This window comes from Condylura cristata, unplaced genomic scaffold (assembly GCF_000260355.1).
Source record: "Condylura cristata isolate star-nosed mole 26May11 unplaced genomic scaffold, ConCri1.0 scaffold00024, whole genome shotgun sequence".
NCBI classification, from domain to species: domain Eukaryota; kingdom Metazoa; phylum Chordata; class Mammalia; order Eulipotyphla; family Talpidae; genus Condylura; species Condylura cristata.
The window spans coordinates 2,590,676-2,612,136 of NW_004567125.1; the positions used below are offsets into that span (position 1 = coordinate 2,590,676).

Genomic DNA, 21,461 nt, shown 5'->3' on the forward strand with positions numbered 1-21,461 from the left:
CTGGTTCCCAGACTTTTGGGCTTGGATTAGAACCCTACCACAGGCTTTTCTGATCCTTTCGCGGGCGTGGATCTCCTATTTCTCCTATTATCTCTGTTCCCTAGAAAGCCCCAATACTATAATCTTTTTATACTTCTTCTTTATCAATATGTCTCATCTATACCCATAAAAGTAGAGTAGAAACAACATCTGGTACAAGGATACTTATTTGGGAGGCACGAGCAATAAGAGAGCAGGGATTACTAAAGAGAAAAGCTGTCCTTCCATATAGGCTAACTCCCTTAATATTGAAATAGGCCCACTCAATAAACTGGACCCACAGAAGTTCCAGAGGTGGTGTGTCTGTTCCAGTAAAATACCCCGCCCCAACACAGCAGCTGTCTTCGGGCTATGCAGTGGGCTAAGTTCTGTAAACAGTCACACTTCATTTAATGACAGGGATAGGTTCTCAGAAATGTGTCTTTGAGGGGTTTCATTGTGTAGACATTATATAGAGTGTGCTTACACTAACCTGGAGGGAAGAGCCGGCTACACTTCTGGTCTATGTATGGGGCTCACTATGGTCACGGAACATGACTGAAGTTTACCATTATCTGACAGAGTCCACCTGTTTTTGCAGGAGCCAAACAAGTGAATCGCGAGGGGGGTATGACGGGGAACCACCACTCCAGAACTCTTTGCAGATCTGAAGAGCATTACCCTGGGGTTGAGCAGAGCGGGCAACCCCTTAAGTGTAACCCCTGATAGGTGGACACAAATGCTTTGCAAAACTCCTGAGTCGAGGCAGAACTCAGCAAGCCTGGGTCGCGCGTGGAGGGCAGAGTTCAGCCTCACGGCTGCACCGCGGAGAACGTCCGCGCAGTAGGTGCGGCAGACCCAGAACCGAGTTCCCACCGTCAGCTCGGGAGCACGAGCCCCCAGCTCCGCTCCGCCCAACTCAGCCCAGACCTCCCCGCCACCCTGAAGCTGCCTCCCCGCCACCCTGAAGCTGCCCTCAGCGTCAGTGCCTTCTGCCCGCAGTAAACGTGGCCTCAGCCTCTTCCGCCGGGGCATGGGGTCAAGGGTCACGCAAGATGGCGGCGCCCAGGGGCCGGTGAGGCTTGAAACGGAGAATGGCGTTGACGGCGCTGGCGGCTGGGGCACGGTTGGGGCGGCGGCTGAGGCCAGGCCCCGGCGGTGAGCTCGGGCGAGGACACTGGACGGCGGCCGGGCACTCGCGGAGCCGGCGCGAAGCGGCGGAGGCCGAGGCGGCTGCTCCTGTGTTCCAATACGTGGGCGAGCGCGCGGCCCGCGCCGATCGCATCTTCGTGTGGGGCTTCAGCTTCTCGGGGGCTCTGGGCGTGCCCACGTTCGTGCTGCCCGGCTCCGGGCCCGAGCCCCGCGGCGGCCGGCCGCGCCGCAGGATCCAGCCGGTCCCCTACCGCCTGGAACTGGATCAGAAGGTGCGGGCCGCGACCCTTTGCCGCGCCAGGTTCAGCTCTCCTAGTCTGCGCCGCACCGCCAGCAGCCGCTCGGCGCACTTCGAGCCGTTGGCGCCGCTGGGTGGCCAAACTTAGGGGAGGCCGACTCGCGAACGGGAGGGGAAGCCTTACGGCTGCCGCCGATCTTTATCGAGTGGCAGAAACGGACCAGCTGAGGGTGCGCGGTTCGTGGCATTCGCACATCACGCCGGCAGTCGGGATCGTCACTCTCAGTTACAGAGGTGGAAAGGGAGCCCAGAGAGGTTAAGGGTCCGGCCCAGTGTCCGGTAGCTGGTGGGTGCACATAACCATCACACTTGGACCAGGAGTTCAGATGTTCGGAAAGCAGATTTCAAAAGGGCAGAGAAAATGTGGGGTGTTGCCTCTGAAAAATCGGAAAGGAAATGCTAACTGGAGCAGTTAGGGGGATGCTCGAGAGAGCATGGCAGGGTGGCGTCTAAACACGTGGGAATGGGAGGGAGGCCACTGAACTCAGATTTGAAAAGGTCAGGGGCTCACTTATCTCAGAAGTCCACGCTCAGAAGAACAAAAAACGGTGCTTAGCATAGCTTCTTGGCTATGGATATCTTGGTGGATGTTGAAAAAGAAGCCAATTTGACCAGTTTGACTTCTCACTTCTCTTTAAATGACAGCAAAGATATTTTAACTGAAAGAGAGTAAGAGAAAGGGAGTTTGAGCTCAGTTTCCTCATCTGGTCAGTGAAAGGTTGCTAACATTATGAATAAAACACTCAGCGACACTGTTGACGTGCTAAATCACTGTAATTGGCAGTGTAAAATGGTAGTGTAAAGTTTAAGAATGCAATTGTATTCTGTAAGGGTTAAGAACATGCACTGTGTAGTCAGGTGTGACTTTTTTTTTTTTTAGATTTATTTATTTGTGCATACAGAACTGGGGTACAGTCCAGAGGTTCAGGGGCGGCGAGAGGGTTCACCATAGACAGAGTGGGGAGCAGAACAGGCAGATTGACGAAGTACAGTGCTGAGGGGAGCAGCGGGTGGGCCAGGAGAGGTCTGCCACACCATGTGGTCACCTCCGGGGCAGGTGGAATCGAACTCATGCGGAAGTGGCTTTAGCTTCTCAGTGCTGCGCTTTAACCCACTGCGCCACCAGGGAGGGCTAGGTGTGACGATTTTAGGCAAGTTAATTACTTGATTTTCTCATGTACTTACTACTACAACTATTGATGACATTAAATTATAATAAATGTGATGAAAATAATTAAAAATTATGATAATGAATTATAAAGTTCAAACAGTACTTTACAGGCTTTAGCTATAATATCACTCATTTAGTCCTCACAACAAACCAATGAGAGAGACACTAGTGATTGTAAAGATGAAATAAGATAATACATATCAGGCACATGCTGAATAGTAAATGTTCAGTAAGTGTTAGTTGCTATGTTAATAGTATGTATTTATTGCTGGGAAAACTTGATATATTACACATCAATGAATACCCGTATGGAAACTTTTTCAGATTTCCTCTGCTGCCTGTGGCTATGGATTCACATTGCTGTCCTCAAAAACCAAGGAGGTCACAAAAGTTTGGGGTATGGGACTCAACAAAGATTCTCAGCTTGGATTTCACAGGAGCAGGAAAGATAAAGGTGAACATTCTCACTTTGATTTTTCAGTTTTTAAGAACATGATTGCATAAATATAACAGCATAAACTATAATAGTGGTGGCTAGAAAGAGATATTGTTAGAAACCATGTAGACTTGGTTATTTTTCAGACTGTGGTAATAATATTGAACCTTTAAGCAAAGGCCTTTCCTGATAAGCAAAGACGTTCCTTTTTGGCCTCAAAGACACGACCTACCCTTTCTAGCTTGGAACTATCTGGATATACTCCATCCTGCCTGGAATTGTCTGAATAGTTATGAAACCCTTCAGATGGAGACTGAATTCCATTTGTTTGAAACCTGGATTGTAAAAATGTTAGAAATGACTTTGAATGGCTTTTTAAATAAAGATTTATTTTGTTCATGCATACAAGAGCTGGAGTATAGACCACAGGTGGGGGAGGAAGGAGAAGTAAGGGAAGGTGCTAAGAAGATTCACCAGGGCGGGGAGCAGAACAGGCAGATCTATACACTGCTGAGGGGAGCAGCGGGCGGGACAGGAGAGGTCTGCTGCGCCATGTGGGCCAGCTTCCTGGCTGGAGCTTGAGCTTGTGCTGCAGTGGCTGCGGAGCGCTTCCTAGTGCTACACTATAACCCGGTGCACCACCAAGGAGGACCCCACAATGACATTTTAACAGCAGACTTTAGTCAAATGATATAAGAAGCAGATTTTGAAAGAAGTAAGCAGTTACTCAGAACCACACACTGGACAGTTCTTTATTTTCTTGTTCCCACATTTATATATATGTAAATTGATTTTTACATCATTATAATCACAGTATACATTTTACTTTCTGCCTTTTTTCACTTAGTTGTATGTGCACATTCCCTTGTACATCAGTATTAAAGCCTGTTGGCTGTGAGATGCCACTTCTGGTACACCTTTCTGGGAGGACGCACGGACATGGGCAGCATGGCATATGCCCCGTGCACTGTGGCGGCTTCCAGCAGTGTCAGCTCATTTTCCCTATCCTCTCACCTTAAATTTGAAACAAATCTCAGCATTGATTTTGTTCATAGATATTTCAATATCTATCGGGGGAAAAAAAGCGAGAACTCTTAGAAAATCTAAGCACAAATTCATTCTCACAATTGCACATCACAGTTATAGGCCCTTACTGCGCAAGTACGCCTCAGTGTTGAAATTGCCACTTGTCTCATAAGTGTCATTAGATTTTTAAAAATTATTTTGGCTCAGGATCTAAATAAGGCCCAGACATTGTATTGATAAACCTTTTAGAGGTCTTTTAAGTCTATTTTAATTTTTTCCCCCAAAATTTACTTATGGAAGAAAACACACTATCGCATAGAATTTTCTAATCTAGACTCTACTGAATGCATCTCTGTGGTGCCATTTCACTGTGTCCTCTATCCTCCATATTTCACTTGATAGCTGGATGTAGAGTCATATTCCCTTTAAATGTTATGTACTTAATGCTGCCAGGCTCCTGGAGGCGTCTTTGTAGATAGTAAAGGGGAATGTTACTCACTTTTCAGTATTTTAAGGTGCTTTGTATTTTCAGTTGATAGGGTTATATAAGCTAATAACTTTGTCCATTTTCTTTGATTTTACTAGAATCACATGGTCTCATTGTGATAAACCAGTCATTCCATGCAAATCAAAAGCTCTATCTGAAAATTACATCAGTCACTCTTGAATATAAATGGACAGATGTATTATAACAGTAATGATGTGTTTGTCTGCTAGACAAAATCTTTTCAAACATGAGGTTCCTAGGAGAAAATAGAGGAATCACTAGATGGGGAGTAGGTTGAGACACAGCGTATTTTGCAGGTCTCTTTGACTTCAGCCTGAATGCTGGAGTTAATATTTTTTTAAAAAAAGATTTATTTATTTATGCATATAAGAACTGGGATATAGGCCAGAGATGCGGGGGTGAGAGGCTTCACCAGAGACAGAGTGGGGAACAGAACAGGCAGATTGACTGAAATATACTGCTGAGGGGAGCAGCGGGTGAGACAGGAGAGGTCTGCTGTGCCATGTGGGTCAGCTCCCTGGCGAGGGATGGAACTCATGCTGCAGTGACTTCAGTTTCACAGTGCTGTGCTTTATTTAACACATTGCGCCACCAGGGAGAGCCCTGGAGTTAATATTTGAATACATATTCAAAGTCTTACTGTTTAAAACCTGCAAGAGGAAATCCCTACATATACTAATGTGGCGTCGCCAGTGAGACTGTAAAGAACAATAAGGTTCTTTTGAGTGACTTCTAAAAAACTTCTTTATTTGCTTGTTTAGATATTAAAATTGCCTTTTTGCATAGATGACATGTTTCTGTAGTGCTGAGGGTCTGCCCTCCATGTCTGTCCTCCAGCCTCACCTTTCCCCGAGGGCAGCCTGTGTTAGCAGAGCAAGTGAACGTGCAGGCAAATGCACCTCTTTTTTTTCCTTGCCTCCTTTTAATAAAAGTGGGATCACACTATCTATATTGTTTTTTGTCTTACTTAGAAATTTAGTGGGCAATATGGGAAGAAAATGCTTTTACTTTCCTTAAAGATTCAAGTGCTATAAAATGACATATGAAGAGATCTGTCTAATGAGACTTAAGTGTGCTCCTCAAGAATCTATTATGAAGTGGGAACAGTGGTGAGTGGATTGGGAGGGTGGCTAGGCCGAGCTGTGCCACTGATTTATGCGCCTTGAGTAAGTGATTCCAGTCCCTGAATGAGTGATGGTGTGGGGGTAGGACAGTGTGATTTTTCTGTTAGAAATGTGATTCTCCATCAGCGTGATGTCCTATGAACTTGATTGTTTTTGTTTCAGGGAGGGGATATGAGTATGTTTTGGAGCCCTCGCCCATCCCACTGCCTCTGGACAGACCTCAGGAGACACGGGTGCTGCAGGTGTCCTGTGGCAGAGCACACTCTCTAGTCCTGACAGACAGTGAAGGAGGTGAGGGCCTGTTCACTGTTGCTGGAGTGGGGTGTCACCTGATGTGACTAGTTTGATTGTTGGAAGCCCTGCCCGGGTGGATCAGCAGGGTTGCTTAGAGGGCTGTATTGGGTGCACTTTGCTGACTTTTATGCCCTCTGTAGTTTTCCACAAACCTCAGGTATTTCTACTGTGACGGGGCACACCAGAGCCTTGCCAAGTCCTCCTGCTCTATGCCCTTTGCCCAGAAATCACTGAGGTGGCCTGTGTGTGTGGAAGGTTTTTTTTTGTTGTTGTGCTGAAGAATATGTATTTGTTAAGACTTCTCAGGTGGTAGGGGACTAACAGAATCCTGGGTCCTCGGTAACTCTGACCTTTTCCAGAAGAGTGAATTCCAGGGAAAGGCCAGGTTAACTGAAGTTTTCAAGTTTAATTTTCTGGCTGACTGTGTTCTATAGGAATAGGCAAACATGGGGTTGAGAAACTCTTTCAAGAGAGCATTTGTCATCGAGAGTAACCTGGTGACAGGGAATAGGGTGCTGGGTCTTTTACTGGAGGTGCTCACCTCCTACCTTGGACTTTCTGAGAGTTGGAGCTAGGTTTAGAGGGGAAGGTGGAAAGAACAAGAAAGACAGCCCTGGTTGTTGGGGCCTGTCCAGACCTCAGCGGCCTGTGGGTGGGCCACAAAGCCTGGGAATGTTGGAGGAGGAAACTGAGTGGCAAGAGGGTGAGCCTCACACGAGGGCCACTTTTGAGCACCCCTTCTAATCCTGACACACTAGGTGTCTATGAACCAGCTGCACTAATTTCATTCATAGTGTTACTTTTCAGTCTTCAGCATGGGGAACAATTCTTATGGACAGTGTGGAAGAAAGGTGGTCGAAAATGAAATTTACAGGTGAGTTCCCCAAAGGACTTCCCCTTTCCCAAGGTGTGCTATATGTTAGACATCTATTGAACACTTATGCCATGACAAAGCTGGAGCCTGATCTTGAGGGGGAATAGCAGAAAGCTGTGGCTTGCCTTTGCGGTTGAGTAGGAGGCGGACAGGGGAGCCCTCATTGATTGTAATGGGTAGATCTTTGCGTTTTTTTTTTTCTTCATTTTTCTTCTTTTTTTCTTGATTAGCTTAAAAATTTTCTGTTTCAGTCCTTTTATCCTTTTATCTGTAAAAGAAAAATTCCCTCTGGTTTGTCATGGCATGCTGGTGTGTTAAACACCACTCAGTCTGGTAGCATTTTTAGGATTTTCTTGGTTTGATTTTTACCTTCATGCCTGGGCTGAACTCTGTCTTGTATGTGATAGCGAGAATTTTTCTGACATTACTGTGTGTGTCTGGGGGCTGCCACTTAGGGGTGCAGGGGTGGGTCCAGCCCACATGGGGATTACACCACTGTAATCCTTGTTTCTCTCCAAATTGCTTCCTGATGCAGTGAAAGTCACAAAATCCATAGAATGGAAGACTTCGATGGACAGGTGGTGCAGGTGAGAGACCTGGACTGGGAGTGCCTGTCCTGTCCTCTGAGCTGCCTTTGACGGGGAAAGTTGGGTGGGATGATAACATTTGTTAGGGGTTTTTCTGAATTTATCAGTTTGTTTTAAAAAGATTTATTTTATTTATGCATATAAGAGCTGGGGTGCATATAAGAGCTGGGGTGCATATAAGGCCAGAGGTGTCGGGGCTGATGGTGAGAGGATTCACCGGAGACAGAGTAGGGAGCAGAACAGGTGCGTCTATTGAAATATACTGCTGAGGGGAGCAGCGGGTGGGGCAGGAGAGGTCTGCAGCGCGTGTGGGTCAGTCCCTGGCTGGGGATTGAATTCGTGCTGCAGGGCTGCTCACAACTCCACAGTGCTGAGACTTAACCCCTTGCACCACAAGGGAGGCCTGAATTCCTAAGTTATTTTGGTGAAAATCATTGTCTGCCTAGCTGCAGACTAGAATTTACACTGGACGGGGGGTACAAAGTTTAATGAGGTTTGCAGGGGTGACAGCTACACACGTGAGCAGGGACACTGCGTTGCAGTGAGGTCCGGACTGGCCTTCCCGTGTGCACCATTTTGTTCCCATTCCTGGTGCAGTGATGGCTCTGGGTAAGTTCTTCTTAATCTTTAATTACATGAAGGAAAGCAGACAGAAAGTTCTGTGAGAGCAACAGAAGGAGAATTGTGAAGTCAGTTGGGGGGTGGTGTGGGGTGGAAGGGAGAGAAGGTGGCATGGAGGAGGTGGCAGAGGAATTCACCAGATAGACCGGATTGGGTGGTAGGGAAGGTTTTATGGTAGTCAAAGGCTCTAAGCCTGGTGACTGGCAGCCAAGTCATGATTTGTTCAAAAAGATGACTGATCATGGATGGGGTAGACTTGGGGGAGGAGGTGAGAAGGGCTAGTGGAGAAGCCGTGGGGAGGAGGAAGAATGGAGGGAGGAGATCTGGCCATATTGGGGGCTTGACTTGATGGGCAGGGAGTGAGCTAGAAGGGGTCAGGTGTGGCGCCAGTGCCCAGTGAGTGGCTGTGATGGCCCTGACTTGGGCAGTGCTGACGAAGGAGCAGAATTAGGTGGATGGGACGGAGAGGCAGTGAGGAGGAAGAGTGAAGGCTTTGGCTGCAACAGAGTGTACACTTCTGACATAGACTTGAAAGTCACGTGTGTGCAGGTTCAAGTCCCTGCTTCTTCACATATTAACTGGGTGACAGGGTAACTCGCCAGAGTTCTCTGAGATTCATTATCTTACTGGGTGATTTTGGTGGTTTGACTTGGCGCAGCGCCTGGCATTGGCGTCTGTAAAGGGCGTCCTGATGAGGCAGTGAGCCAAGCAGGACTGGGACTCAGTAGTGCTGAGTGGAGGGACTGAGTTAGCAGCATAGGGGTCATGTCGAGCCTTCGGAAGTGTGAAGGGGAGAGGAAAGGGCAGGAGACAGACCTTGGGGGAGCGTTCCAACCCTGAAAGCAGACGCAGACGCTGAGCAGTGACAAGATTGGCTGCCTTTAGAGGTGAGGAGCTGGGAAGAGAACTGTTTATGGAGGACGGAGTGGGTCCTCGGAAGTGAAGCGGATGGAGCAGCTCTTGGGTCGGCTCCTTCGAGGCCTGTCACGTTAGTTAGTTAAGCAAGAGCAGTTTCCAGAGCGGGATACAAACCAGGCAGAGGTGGATGAGGAGAGCGATGTGTGGAGGCCGTGCTCTCGGGGCTCAGCAGTGCTGGGGATGGCACGAGCTTGGTGTCCATCTGCTTGGACTCTGGGACTCTAAACGGCTCTCTCACTGACCTCACCTTTGTGTCCACAGGTCGCCTGTGGGCAGGACCACAGTCTGTTCCTAACAGACAAAGGAGAAGTCTACTCCTGTGGATGGGGTGCAGACGGGCAGACAGGTGGTGTGCTTTTGCCTGAGGTTATGGAACTGTGGGCTGCGAGCTGTGGGGCTTTCTGGACTAGAACCCCTCTTTGCTTAAATTGACTCTTAACCTTTCTTACCACTTCCTGAGGAATGCTGTTCTTTGTGTCCCGCCCCACCCATTTTATCCCCCCCTCCTATAGAAATGAACCGATACATAGAGTGCATTGGAGGTGATATTCACCACTCTGCAAAGAAGTTCTGAAACTTTATCACGACAGGGAGGACATTTTGAACCTTTTAAAGAGGAAACCTGCTACCCCGATGGAGCTCTGGAAACAGGGCGAAATTAGGGATAAGCTCAAATTTTTTGAATTGAAGTTCTGGAGTCTCTGAGGGCATAAATTGGAGATGCTTCCTCCAGGGAGTGTTTTTGTCTGTGGCCTCAGACCCTTTAAGAATGTCTGCTTCAAAGCAGAGCCCTGGCCTGGGGTTACCCCCAGCAAGTGCTAATCTTGACAGCTGCCCTGGGGTGGGGCCCAGCTTTCCTCCACTTACTGTTTACCAGTGTCTGTTTACTGTTGTTTTTTTTTTGGTGGGGGGGGAGGGATGTTGGAGAGGGATGTTGGGGTGAGATGAGCTCTAAGAGGGCTCCTTTATTTTCGAGGAAACCCAATAGTGCCTTAGATATATTATTCTGTTTTATATGTGTATTGTGAAAGGTGTCTAACAGGCTGACTGTGTAATGATATTTCACTTTTCAGAGGTTTTAGAACATTTCAAAGGCTTAAGAAATAATAAGTAAACTATTACTATTATTTCTTTTTCCTTTGAAAGAACAAGGAGAAGGAAATTATGTAGTATGCAAAGGAACAGGTTAGGACTTCTGAAGATATTTGTGAAGTGCTTAAAACTGCATCGGGCACATAGTAGGTCTGTGTGAGTTTGTTAAAAAAAACAAAACAAAACAATTAAAAGTGACTGTTTTTCATTGTGTTAGGTCTGGGCCACTACAATATCACCAGCGTACCTACCAAGCTGGGCGGGGACCTTGCCGGGGTCAATATCATCCAGGTGGCCACCTATGGTGACTGCTGCCTGGCTGTGTCGGCTGACGGAGGCCTGTTTGGTTGGGGGAACTCCGAATACCTGCAGCTGGCTTCTGTCACAGACTCCACGCAGGTATGAGGCCACCTAAGCATGGTGCAGGGAGTTTGGAAATAAGAAGTGTTAAGGTCTGTACATTACAGGTAAGACATAGTAAGTCCTGCTTAGGTCTGGACTGTTGTAAGACTGCCTGCAGGGACCGAGGTCTGGGCCATCTCTCTGGAGCCAGGAAAGGAATCTCAGGGTCAGAAGCCCTTGCGACTACTGTTTCTGTGAGACGGTGCTGGGCTGGAGTAGTATGTTGGGTGTGTCTCTGTACCCTGTTTGTTTCAGAGGGATATGCAGCTGTTGGTGAGTTCCTGGGGTGTCACGGAGTGTGTCTTTTAGCAGCACCGCGTCACAGTTCATGGTGTGACAGCAGAATTCTGTCAGGGAACCAGGCAGCACTCAAGAGAGGAGGAGGAAGTTCTTTGTTCATGCCAGCAGGCTCAGAGGAGATCCTTCTCCAAAGTCTGAGCCCCGAGGCAACAGGATATTTACTGCCTAATGGGGAGGGGGGGTACATTATCACCTTAAAGCCAGCTGGGGTACAGAAGCAGGAGACTGAGCAGTTATCAGGGGTGTGAGTCAGGTGTGTGGCCCTGAGAGACTGGCAGTTGTTCCCTGGAACTTTCAGTCTACAGCAAGGCTTTGTTGTAACATAACTTGAGACATTTTCTACTTTAATGGGGGCAGCATGATGAGAGCCCTGCGGCGCCCAGGCCAGCCAGGAGAGCACTGGCAGAGCTCGGGAGCTGCCGCGTGCCTCTCCCTGGCCCTGCCTCCTTCACACCGAAGCGGTCACTAGCAATACAGGGTGGTGGATGTTCACAGTGTGTTAGGGAAGGTTTCACACATAAATAAGTAGAGCTCATCGCATAATTAACTTCTGTGTATCCCTCCACTGTGTTCAACAATTACCAACTAATAGCTCGTTTTTAAAATGGAGCTATAATTTCACTGCTTTTAAATAAACAATTTAGTGGTTTTTAGCATTGCCACAAGGTTGTGCGGCTGTCACCACTATCTGATTCTGGAACACTTCGTTACTGTCCCTTCTGCCCCCACGCTTCTCCCCAAAGCCTCACGCTCCTCATGGCCAGTTTTGTTGCATCTGTAATTCCATCTGCTTCTCTGCCCTGGATTATTTTCAAGCAAACCCTAGATATGATACATACTTGGTAAAGCTGCAGTATTACCTCCAGAAGGAGGTATTTCAGTATTACCTCCAGGACTGTTTAAAGACCAGCCATATTCCTTAATATCAGACATCTGACAACATACAGAAGGTTTTGGACATATATTAATAAGTAAATTTGCATAAAGGGAGAGCAAGGGTCAGTTCATAAAATGGAAAATGTGCAGTGGCCAGAGGTGACTGCAGATTGTGTTCTGAGCTCTGAGTAGCCAAAACAAAGAAGAAAAAGGGACATTTTGACTACTCATTGTTATAGAAAATGTCTCCCAGGGCCTTCCTGTCTTTCTAACAGTGTTCCTTTGACGCAGGTGAATGTCCCCCGGTGCTTGCCCTTCTCAGGCGTGGGGAAGGTGGAGCAGGCTGCGTGTGGTGGAACAGGCTGTGCTGTAGTAAATGGTGAGACGCTTGTAGGCAGTTCCTGGGAGCCGCAGGTGGGCTTGACGGGGAGAGTCGTGTCCACTGGCTCCCCACGTGGCAACCTCAGCCTGCACAAGGCAACAAGGCTGAGGGAAGGTCTAGTTGGACTGAATTCTGCCATTCAAGAGTGAGGGTGAACTTCCTGATAAAGATAATAGCTATAATTTACGTGTTCACAAGTAGACGGCAGCAGAGGTTGGCGATTCCATAGCAGATCAAGGCATAGAGAATGACCTGCTTTTCCCCCCTTGCTCGTCTGGGCCAGACTTCGGTCCTGCCTTCCTGGGGGCCAAGAAGGGAGAGGCAGAGTGGAGAGGAGCTGAGGATTTGGATGCCAAGAGCATCCTTGGGATTGAACATCTGGCACCACCACTGGGCATTAAACTTTCCATAACCTAAAAACTGTTTCTGAGAGTTTTAGGAATCTGGCCAGAGTCGTTTCTGAGGTTGGCTTGCTCTTCTGATCAGTGTGAAACTCCAAGCTCTTAGTAGGAAAACTCGCCTTCCAGGGCTCGTCTGTGTTCATGGGTTTGCTGGGTGCCTTAGGGACTGTCCATGCAGGGTCCCCTCACTGGGCAGGTTTGTGTTCAGAGATTGGTTAGCTGGCTAGACGCACACATCCTGCATTAAAGCAAGGATGTCAAAGAGGAGAGAAGAAACACTATTTTAAATAACTGTTGGCAAGTTCTTGCCAAGCGAGGAGGAAAACCTCCCGCTGGCTGAGGCGTGTTTTGGTGGCCAGCTCGGAGCTGGTGTGGGAGGGCTGCACTTGGTTCCATTTACTGACCGTGTTCTCACCATGTAGGAGAAGGCCGTGTTTTTGTCTGGGGTTATGGAATTCTTGGGAAAGGACCAAACCTCGTGGAAACGGCCCTTCCAGAAATGATTCCACCCACCCTCTTCGGCTTGTCGGAGTTCAACCCTGAAGTCCAGGTGTCCCGCATCCGATGTGGACTCAGCCACTTTGCTGCCCTGACCGGTAAGTGGCCAGGCCTGTGTGGCCCCTGCAACTGGCAGAACTCAGTCTAGGTTTGACCCCAAACTGTGGGCAGCTCTCAAGTACCACATCCAGCAGAGTGGTCCTGCTTCAGATAATTAAAGGGCGGCAGATCCAGAAATTGTTTGGCTTGAGGTTGGATAATGTGTATCTCTTTTTCATCCTGGAGTTTTGCTTTGGTTCATTTGGTTTGTGGTTAGGCTAACTTTCAGTGATTTTCTCAAGAGGACATGGGTTGGTGGGAGGAGGAGGGGACCCTGGAGTGTGTCAGGGTACTGGAGGAAAACAGCTTCGCCAAATCCACTGGGTAATTAGGAAATGAGTGTGGGGTTTAATCTCAGCCTTTGGCCTAGCAAACCCCAATCCGGCCAGGATGTGGGGTGGCAGGAGGCAGATTTGTTAGACAATCCTGTGGTTGTGTGGAGATAAGTCTCTGATTTCTCTGAAGTGCCAGGGGAGGGGACGATCAACGGGAAGGTTGAAGTGGAGGCTTTCTCACAGGTCTGCCAGAGTGCACAGCCGTAGCATGCCAGTACTCCAGGCCGTGCGCGCCTCCTGCCTGCAGCTCTTGGCTCATTACTGCTCCTTAGCTGGCAGCAGTAAGGCAGCACTAAATTAATTTTGTGATTCCAAGTAAATTTGCTTTTTCCTCACAATTAAAAAATCTTTTTTTAATCTCATGGTGCGTAATTGTTTTCTTTTTAAACATCTCAGCCAGCAGTCAGTCTGGGCCTTGTGTATGTTCTCTGCCCCATTCTCAGGGACTACGCCTCCCTCTCCCCGCCTCCCCCCACCCCCCACCCACCAGTTTTATTGTGTGTGTCTCGGGTTCATGGACCTCCAAACACCCACGTAATGGGTGTTCATGAGGGCAGTGATGGGGGTGGGGAAGGGCCCACCACACAGGCCTTCCAAAACATCTACACTACATGAGTTTTTTAAAACTATTTTGATTTGGGGCCTCCCTGGTGGTTCAAGGGGTTAAGTCGTAGCACTGTGAAGCAATCCTCAGCCCCTGCAGCACAAGTTTTGAGTCCTGGCAGGGAGGTGACCCACATGGCACGCAGACCTGTCCTGTCTCACATGCTGCTCTCCTCAGCAGTGTATTTCAGATGATCTCTGTTCTGCTCCCCACTCTGTCTCTGGTGAATCCTCTCACTCCCCACACCTCTGGCCTGTACCCCAGTTCTTGTATGTATATATGAATCTTTAAAAAAAAGCTATTTTGATTTGGCAAGAGTCATTATGGTCTAATTCTGGAGGTAATAATATCCTGTCTTCTAGAATGTTGTAAGGCTTAAACTATATGCAGAGACATACTCGGAAACACATAGGAAGTGTTCCATGAGAGTACTAGACTATTTTCTGTTCACTGACATTACCATGTAGTTGATTTTGGGTCACCCCGAAAGAAATCCTGATGCAGATTTCCCCCAAGAACCAGCAGCCACCTTCCAGGTGCCAGAAGGATGTTACAGCTTGGCTTTCTCCTCACCTGAGAGCCTGGCCTGCTGGGAGGTGCCCCTGAGGGCCAGACTGAACTGCTCTGTTAAACATGCAATCTAAGGGTGGAAGAACAAGTTGATGGTCAGACCAGAGGACTGACAGTGTAACAGAGGATTCCCGCCACCAGATAGGATTCGGTTAGTCCTGGCTTTTCTTTCACTTCTCGGGACCAAAGCATTTTGCCGATGGTGGATGGCAAAATGGGGCTTCTGTGTCAAGGAGTGCCTGAAGCAGATATGTACGAAGCCTGAGCTAAAAGCTGCCCCCGCCAGGCCTGGGAGAGAGTCACCAAGCACCAGTCCAGGGTGCTGATGGTACCCTGTTTTTTTCACATGCTTCTGTATAGGTTTGGTTGGTTGTTTGTTTCTCACTCTTTGACTAGCTCCAGCCGCATGAGGACAGCACCCATGCGCGTGTCCTCAGCCCGATTCCGGCTGCTAGCACACGATCTAGACCTGGCTTGTCACAGGGGCCTGATCTCCAGTGTCTGTCACTTGACCGAATGCTCCTGAGACTTGGAGTGACAAATCACCCTACTTCTCACACTGTAAGGGTGTGGCAGGATTTGAGGATTATTGGGCTGGTCAGACATAACTGTGGTGAGGGCTGCCCCTCCCTCGGGTAGGCAGAGTGAGCTCTGTGCAGGGGTCTTGGCACCTACCTGAGTGTTTGCTCTGCTCCTGTGATGGTCAGTACGAATCTTGGCTGGGACATGTTTTGGTCTGGGGACAGTGCTTTTCCCTTCCTATTAACGCCCGGTGAGAACTTTAACATAAGGCCCTGTTCTAGAAAGCCTCTTCTCATGGTTCTTCTTGGAGATTTGCCCTCGATCTTGCCCCGACCAAGACAACATTTTCCTTTCTTTGCAGACAGAGGAGAGCTGTTTGTGTGGGGCAAGAACATCCGGGGCTGCCTGGGAATCGGCCGCCTGGAAGACCAGTACTTCCCGTGGAGGGTAAGCCTGGGCCAGGTGGGCTTGAGGGTATTACGTGGTGTGGCAGCACCACCCAGCTGGGCCAGCCGCAGGAGTTGCTCCCCTTCCTGGTCTAGCTGCTTCCTCCTGCCCAGCTGCAGGTAAGACTGTGGTGAGGGACAGGCGCTGGCCTGGCTTCGGCCTGCAGGCTTTGCCCCGCTCTCCCTTGGGGCCATGAGCCAGCTGTGGGAGCCTACGGCCTGCCCCAGGTTTCTGGCCTATGTGCCTGCAGGAAGCCTCGTGCATGGAGCAGGGAAACAAAGGCACAGTTCGCTCAGAGGGGAGCAAGCTGCAGGCTGGTGGCCATGGCGCTGAGAGGCTTGAGAGGGAGAGGTGGGGATGAAGATGCTGACGTGCCAGGAGCTGTTTGCAGACCCGTGCAGAGGAGTGTTTTACAGTGAGTTTTAGAAAGCAGGATGTTAATATTTAGAATGCCTTACCATAGCCACCAACGTGAAAAAAGAAAAGACTTTTCTCACGGGGAGGATGCAAATAGACTAAAAGGCTCGTTTCAAAATTAAAGGGATAAAACGTCCCATCTTAAATTGCAGTTTATCTGAGTGCTGTTTGTTCAGTTAGTTCTTTAAAATTTCCTGTCAAAAAGAAAACCCTTTTTAGGAAGAGGGGACATGTGTACATGCTATAGAACGTATTTCAAAAACAAGCCTTCGAGTCCCCCGCCGCAGGGGCAGTCACGGTGCTGGCTCCCTGGGCTCCCTCCAGAGAGTCTCTGCGAGTTTGCACGTGTGTGCATGTGCATTAATATTTTATTTGAAGCTTGAATTTTAATGATGTTTTGAAATTACAGAAAGCATTTTACAAAAACACATACAGAAGTGCCAAAGAAGTTTCAGGGTTTGTTTGTTAAAAGTCCACTGCAGAATGCGCAGGGCCCTGGCTACGCGGGAGGCTGTCCTCAGCCTTCCCTCCACGGCCAGCCTCCCGTTCTCTGTGCGCGCGGCAGCCCCGACTCCTTTATGAAACTGTAGGTGCGGTTCCCCAGAGAACCAGTCAGATTGGGGACTTGAAAGTTGCTGAAAAAAATGTTTGGACGGTGCCATAGCTGTGCTAGGCTGGTTAGTGCTCACTTGCCCGTTCCCTGGGCGTACCTACATGACAGGTGTGTCGTGACCGGGAGACCGTGGGTGACGCCCACAGCAGCTCGGGTAGAGTGAGCACCGGCAGGTTAGATGTCCACTGTTTTCTTGGCCGTTTCCTCGCTGGCCTCTCTTTAACCCCACCGAAAAGGACTTGGCAGCTGGGTGGAGGGACGGCTGCTCTGCCGTGACCAGGGTTCCCGCCTGCCGCTGATTCCTCCACATTAGGCTGCAGATGAGCCGCGAAGGAGGATCTGAGCTCTGACCACATTCCCCTGTTGAAGTGGCCAGGCCGAGCTTGGGGCTCTGTTACGAGCTGGAAGCAGCTGCTAGGTGTTCAGACTGAGCTCCACTTCCCTGACTCCCCCTGCCTTCCCCTCTCCCGGTCACCCTCCCTGAGTGAGCTGTCCTGCACCCATTAGGGCAAGCACACTCCGGCCTGTCCCTGACGGCTGCTTCTCTGCTGGCCGCTGCCGCCTCTCTCGCATAGTTGTGAGCCCTGAGTTGGGTGGTGTTCACTTGGTCCTGGGCACCTTCTGATCGGGGTTACAGGATTGGGCAAAGCAGCAGGCCTGAGGATGGTGCTGATGTCCGTTGCCCAGCCGGGCCTGTGCTCTGTGACCTTGGAGATGCGGCCTGGCTCTGGGAGAGTGTTGGTGCAGGAACTAGGTTTTTGGTGAACTTGGTTGGGTTCCTCGTAGATCAGATTAATCTCCAGTTTGTTCTGTGGCATTTAGTTTAAAAAGAAATTACAGGTAATGTTCATTCTTTAAAAAATGTATTTTGTTTTTTTTAAAATGTATTTTCTAATTAATCTTCAGTGGGGGTTAGGTTACGTCATTTAAAAAGTATTCCAGGAAAGAAGCAAGAACGAATAAAGCTTTCTTTGTCGTCTGGCAGTGGGCCTGACCAGTTAGTTCTATTAGACTTGCAGAACATGGGCTTTCTGGCTGGCTGTGGTCCAGGAAGCGTCCCCTGAGCCACTCCAAGTGCTCCTTCTGGGGCATTCCAGGTGTCTTTCTGCAACACAGTGACGCTCGGAGCTCAGAGAGGGCTAGCAAGAAGCAGAGCCAGAGTCAGGCGTAGATCTGACTTTGCAATGCTGGTCTCTTTGCCACTCCTACTCGAGATTCAGGGTCCAGCGGTGGAGAGAGGGCAGCGAGCAGGGGCGGGTGGACACCCGGTATCGTGTCTCTGCAGGCCCTCTTGCCAAGAGGCAGCCCTGAGCCGGGAGCAGGCTGCTGGTGGAAGTCTCGGAGTGGCCTTGCCCCTCCCACCCCTGGGAAGCACACTCGCTTGCAGCAGACAGGCACGCGGCCTTTCTGAGGGGCAGCAGGGCTGACTAGCACGCTGGGCGCTCTGCGTTCCTTCGTGCTCATTGTCAGAACAGCGTGCTGGTGGGCGCTCCTCGGCGGACGCCCCTGGGGACCCAACTGCTGGGGTCCGAGTGACTGGCCCGCTCCTGGGCCCCTGCTGGGTCGAGCGGTGCTGGGCCTGGGCTGCCGTGGGTTGAGCTGCCCCACGGTGCACCTCTGGTTGGGGCCGGGGGTGTGGGAGCACAAGCTGGGAGACCTCTGCCTGCCAGCCTGTTCCTGCCGACCCCTCAGTAGCCACAGGCCCTGGCGCTCCCAGTGCCCGGGAGAGGCGCACAGTGGGCACTTGCGGCTGGGCCTTCCTATGGGCTGAGCTGTCTCCCTTTTCTCAGCCCATGCCATGCAGTGCGGGAAGTTTCGGGTGCAGCCCAGAGGGGGAAGCAGTAAGTTCGGGTAGGCCCGTGCATGCTGCCGCCCGCCTCCCTGTCTTCACCCGATGGGTGTAATTGTGGCGACATGCCCAAGCCGCTTCTGTTCAAACTCAGACCAAATATGCTGCTTTGGAACTGTTTCCTTTGCAATTGTGCTGAAGGTGTAAATTGGTTTAGAATAGAAACTCCTTTTAACCTTGATGAGGATAAAAATAAAACCGGGCCGAGAGCGGTCTTCTCTTGGACTCAGCTCAGGCAGTGAGAGGCTGAGGGACTGCTCCCCCAGGCAAGCTGCCCGCTGCTCCCCAGAGGGGGTGCCACTTCTGCGCCTCGCCACAGCCTCTACTGTTGTCTTGGCCAGTCACCAAGGCCCAGTGGTTTGCTCTGCTTTGAGCTCTAATGGCCAGAGCTCTCGGGAGCAAGGATGCAGGTGCTTGAGTGTAGCAGCTTAGCTACCGAAAGAGAAGGGGGGAGAGTGCATTTTCCTGAGGAAGGTCAACAAAAGGTGCTCTGATGCGGGGGAGGTTGCTAAGAGTTCATCTGGGCCTGGTCGCCACAGGGGCAGTGTGTTTTCTTCTGCTTCCATGGCCAGCCTGGAACGCTTCCTGCATCTACGTGCCTTTTCCGTGAGCTGGGGCACTGCTTCTTGTTGGTTTAGTGATTTCTCTAATAGGGTTTTGTGAAAGGCATTTGTTTAGGGAGGGAGAGGTAGGAAGCGTGACTTGGTTACTAGCATCCATTTGCCTTATGATCAGGATCTTTAATGGACCTGCCCCCCGCCCCACTCCAACCCCCCCAAGGCCAGAGGCAACCAGCTTCTGGACTAGCATTGCTGCCTCTTGGCTTTTGGGCCAGGCCATCAGGATCGGGCCTCCCTTCCTCCCTCCGCCCCCCCCCCCAGCAGTCACAGACCCCTTTTGCAGCTGTCATGCCCCTGGCAGGGTGCTGCCCCGCCCCTGCCCGGCAGGAAGTGGCCAGGAGAGCAGCAACCTTGTGCATGGAGGAGGAGGTGCAAGGGTACCGTCTTCAACATTCCACCCGAAAAACCTGCTTCTCTTTGTAGCTGGCACCTCTAGAAGGATTGAGAGACCCATTAAAAGTGGTTTCTGGTTCAGAGGGAAGGTGGGGAGTGGGGCTGGCGATGACAGGGTGGGTTGAAGGCACTGTAGCTGCGTGAGAGTGCTAGTGGTCAGAGTGATGGTCGTGATTATTACTAATAATGACCAAGGAAGAGAAGGAATGTTCCTTTTTTTGAAAATTGGCCTGGCCTGGCCTGGAGCAGTGGGGAGCAGAGCAAGGTGGGGCCAGGTTGGGTACCACCTGCCTGTCTGCCTGCCATTTACCCTCAGTGTGCTGGGTCTTGCTTTCCAGGTGACGATGCCAGGGGAGCCCGTGGATGTGGCGTGTGGCGTGGATCACATGGTAACCCTGGCCAAGTCATTCATCTGAATCTCCTTCCTGACCTGCTGGAGCCCGACCCTTGCCTCTGGGCTGCTCGGACTGCTTGGTGGAGGCGCCATGGGGGCTCCCGGGAGGGCTGGGAAGCACGGAGCTCCCCCCAGAGCCCTTGGCGGGACACTTGGGAAGTCGGGCTGTGGCTCTTCACCTAAGGAAGGGGCCTGAGCGCAGGAGGCTGTGGTTGGGCCAGCCCGGCCCGCTGGTGTGCCAGGCTGCTGCGGTCCGGCAGACGAGGATACTTTGCACGTTTTGACTTTCCAGGTAACACATGAAGGCTTTTGGTGTCATGTTTGACCTGAGAAGCTGGTCTTAGGAAAGGTTGGCGTGCACATGGGCCATTGGGTCGATTTTAAGGTGCCTGCCAGAACACAGTGCTCACGGGGTTTCCGAAGCCCCTCTGATCTCGGTAGAGTCGGGGCTGGTGTCTGGGCATCTGAGGGAGCGGGCTGGCTTCATCCTGGAGTTTTCGTCAGGTCCCCTCTGCCTACCCACCATTGCCAGTCAGAGCCCCAGAGCCCAGCTAGTCGGATACCGAAATCCTTCAGAATGGGCCTGGAACCCATGGCCCATGGCTGTCACCAGCCTTGTAGCCATCCTCATGCTTGGCTTGGGTGGAGAAGGAGGAAGGTGGAGGCCAAATTCTGGTGGGCAGAAGGCTCAGAACACATCTCACAGAAGCAGGCCTGCGTGCCAGCCTTGGAGAAGAAAGATTGAGAAATTGTGAAAAATGTGTAAGTTTGTAATTAACTTAATTTTTTCTCTAAAAATATCTCTTGAAAATCTTTTGAAATAAAGTCTATTTTTTTGCCTCTTACTTTAAAAAAAAAATTTTTTATTTATTTATGCATACAAGAACTGAGACGTAGGCCAGAGGTGTGAGGGGTGAGAGGATTCACCAGAGACAGAGTGGGGAACAGAACAGGCAGGTGGATGATGTACACTGCTGAAGGAGCAGCGGGTGGTCAGGAGAGGTCTGTTGTGCCATGTGGGTCACCTCCCTGGCCAGGGATCAAACTCGTTGCAGTGACTGGCGGACAGCTTAATAGTGCTGTGCCTTGTTAACCCCGCCTTTTACTTTTAAGGACCAAAGAATTTTTTTTTTAACCTGATCATTGGAAGACGAGCTTTCAAAAACAAGGCTTTTGATAGCAACAAATAGAATATAGTGAAAAAAACCTCTTGAAAAATATTTTCTGATCAGCGTCTACTCTCACAGTTCAATTGGGAGAAAATGACAGAGCTTAAAAATAATTGGTAATCATATCACAAACTGGGACCTCATGTCAACATCCCTTTTTTATATTCATTCGCTCAGCAAATACCTTTGTTTGCCCCTAAAGTGCCAGGGGCTGTTCATGTGGAAAATCCCATAGGCAGCCTGAGGAAGCTTCAATCTGGGGGGTGGTGGGCAGGGCTGCCAGCAAACAGGCCGAGCCAACAGACAATAGTCAGATGGCCAAGTGGACTGTGGAGAAAATAAAATGGGGGTGTGGGCGGGTCGTGCTGTCACCTGGCTGAGGGACAGCCAGAGTGACCACTGAGCAAGTGACCTACCACTCCTGAGTGGGGACACGTCTTCTGTTTACTGC

The 21,461-nt window shown here is 50.1% G+C and overlaps 1 protein-coding gene across 1 annotated transcript; it reads left to right on the plus strand.

Annotated features, from left to right (window-relative positions):
• Nucleotides 1-988: 988 nt before the first annotated feature.
• On the plus strand, nt 989-20,672 carry WBSCR16 (Williams-Beuren syndrome chromosome region 16). The gene is made up of 11 exons (XM_004688311.2): nt 989-1,442; nt 2,964-3,093; nt 5,896-6,024; nt 6,835-6,901; nt 7,437-7,488; nt 9,289-9,373; nt 10,337-10,518; nt 11,989-12,076; nt 12,903-13,076; nt 15,470-15,555; nt 19,786-20,672. The coding sequence occupies exons 1-11, from the start codon at nt 1,113-1,115 to the stop codon at nt 19,861-19,863; spliced, it is 1,401 nt and encodes a 466-aa protein (XP_004688368.1). The 5' UTR covers nt 989-1,112; the 3' UTR covers nt 19,864-20,672.
• Nucleotides 20,673-21,461: the final 789 nt, after the last annotated feature.

Bases quoted from the DNA above. Each gene is read 5' to 3' on its own strand.
- WBSCR16 (XM_004688311.2), top strand. From the start codon at position 1,113: ATGGCGTTGACGGCGCTGGCGGCTGGGGCACGGTTGGGGCGGCGGCTG. The intron at 3,094-5,895 runs GTGAACATTCTC...TTTTTGTTTCAG, and splicing joins CAGGAGCAGGAAAGATAAAG to GGAGGGGATATGAGTATGTT. The intron at 15,556-19,785 runs GTAAGCCTGGGC...CTTGCTTTCCAG, and splicing joins ACCAGTACTTCCCGTGGAGG to GTGACGATGCCAGGGGAGCC.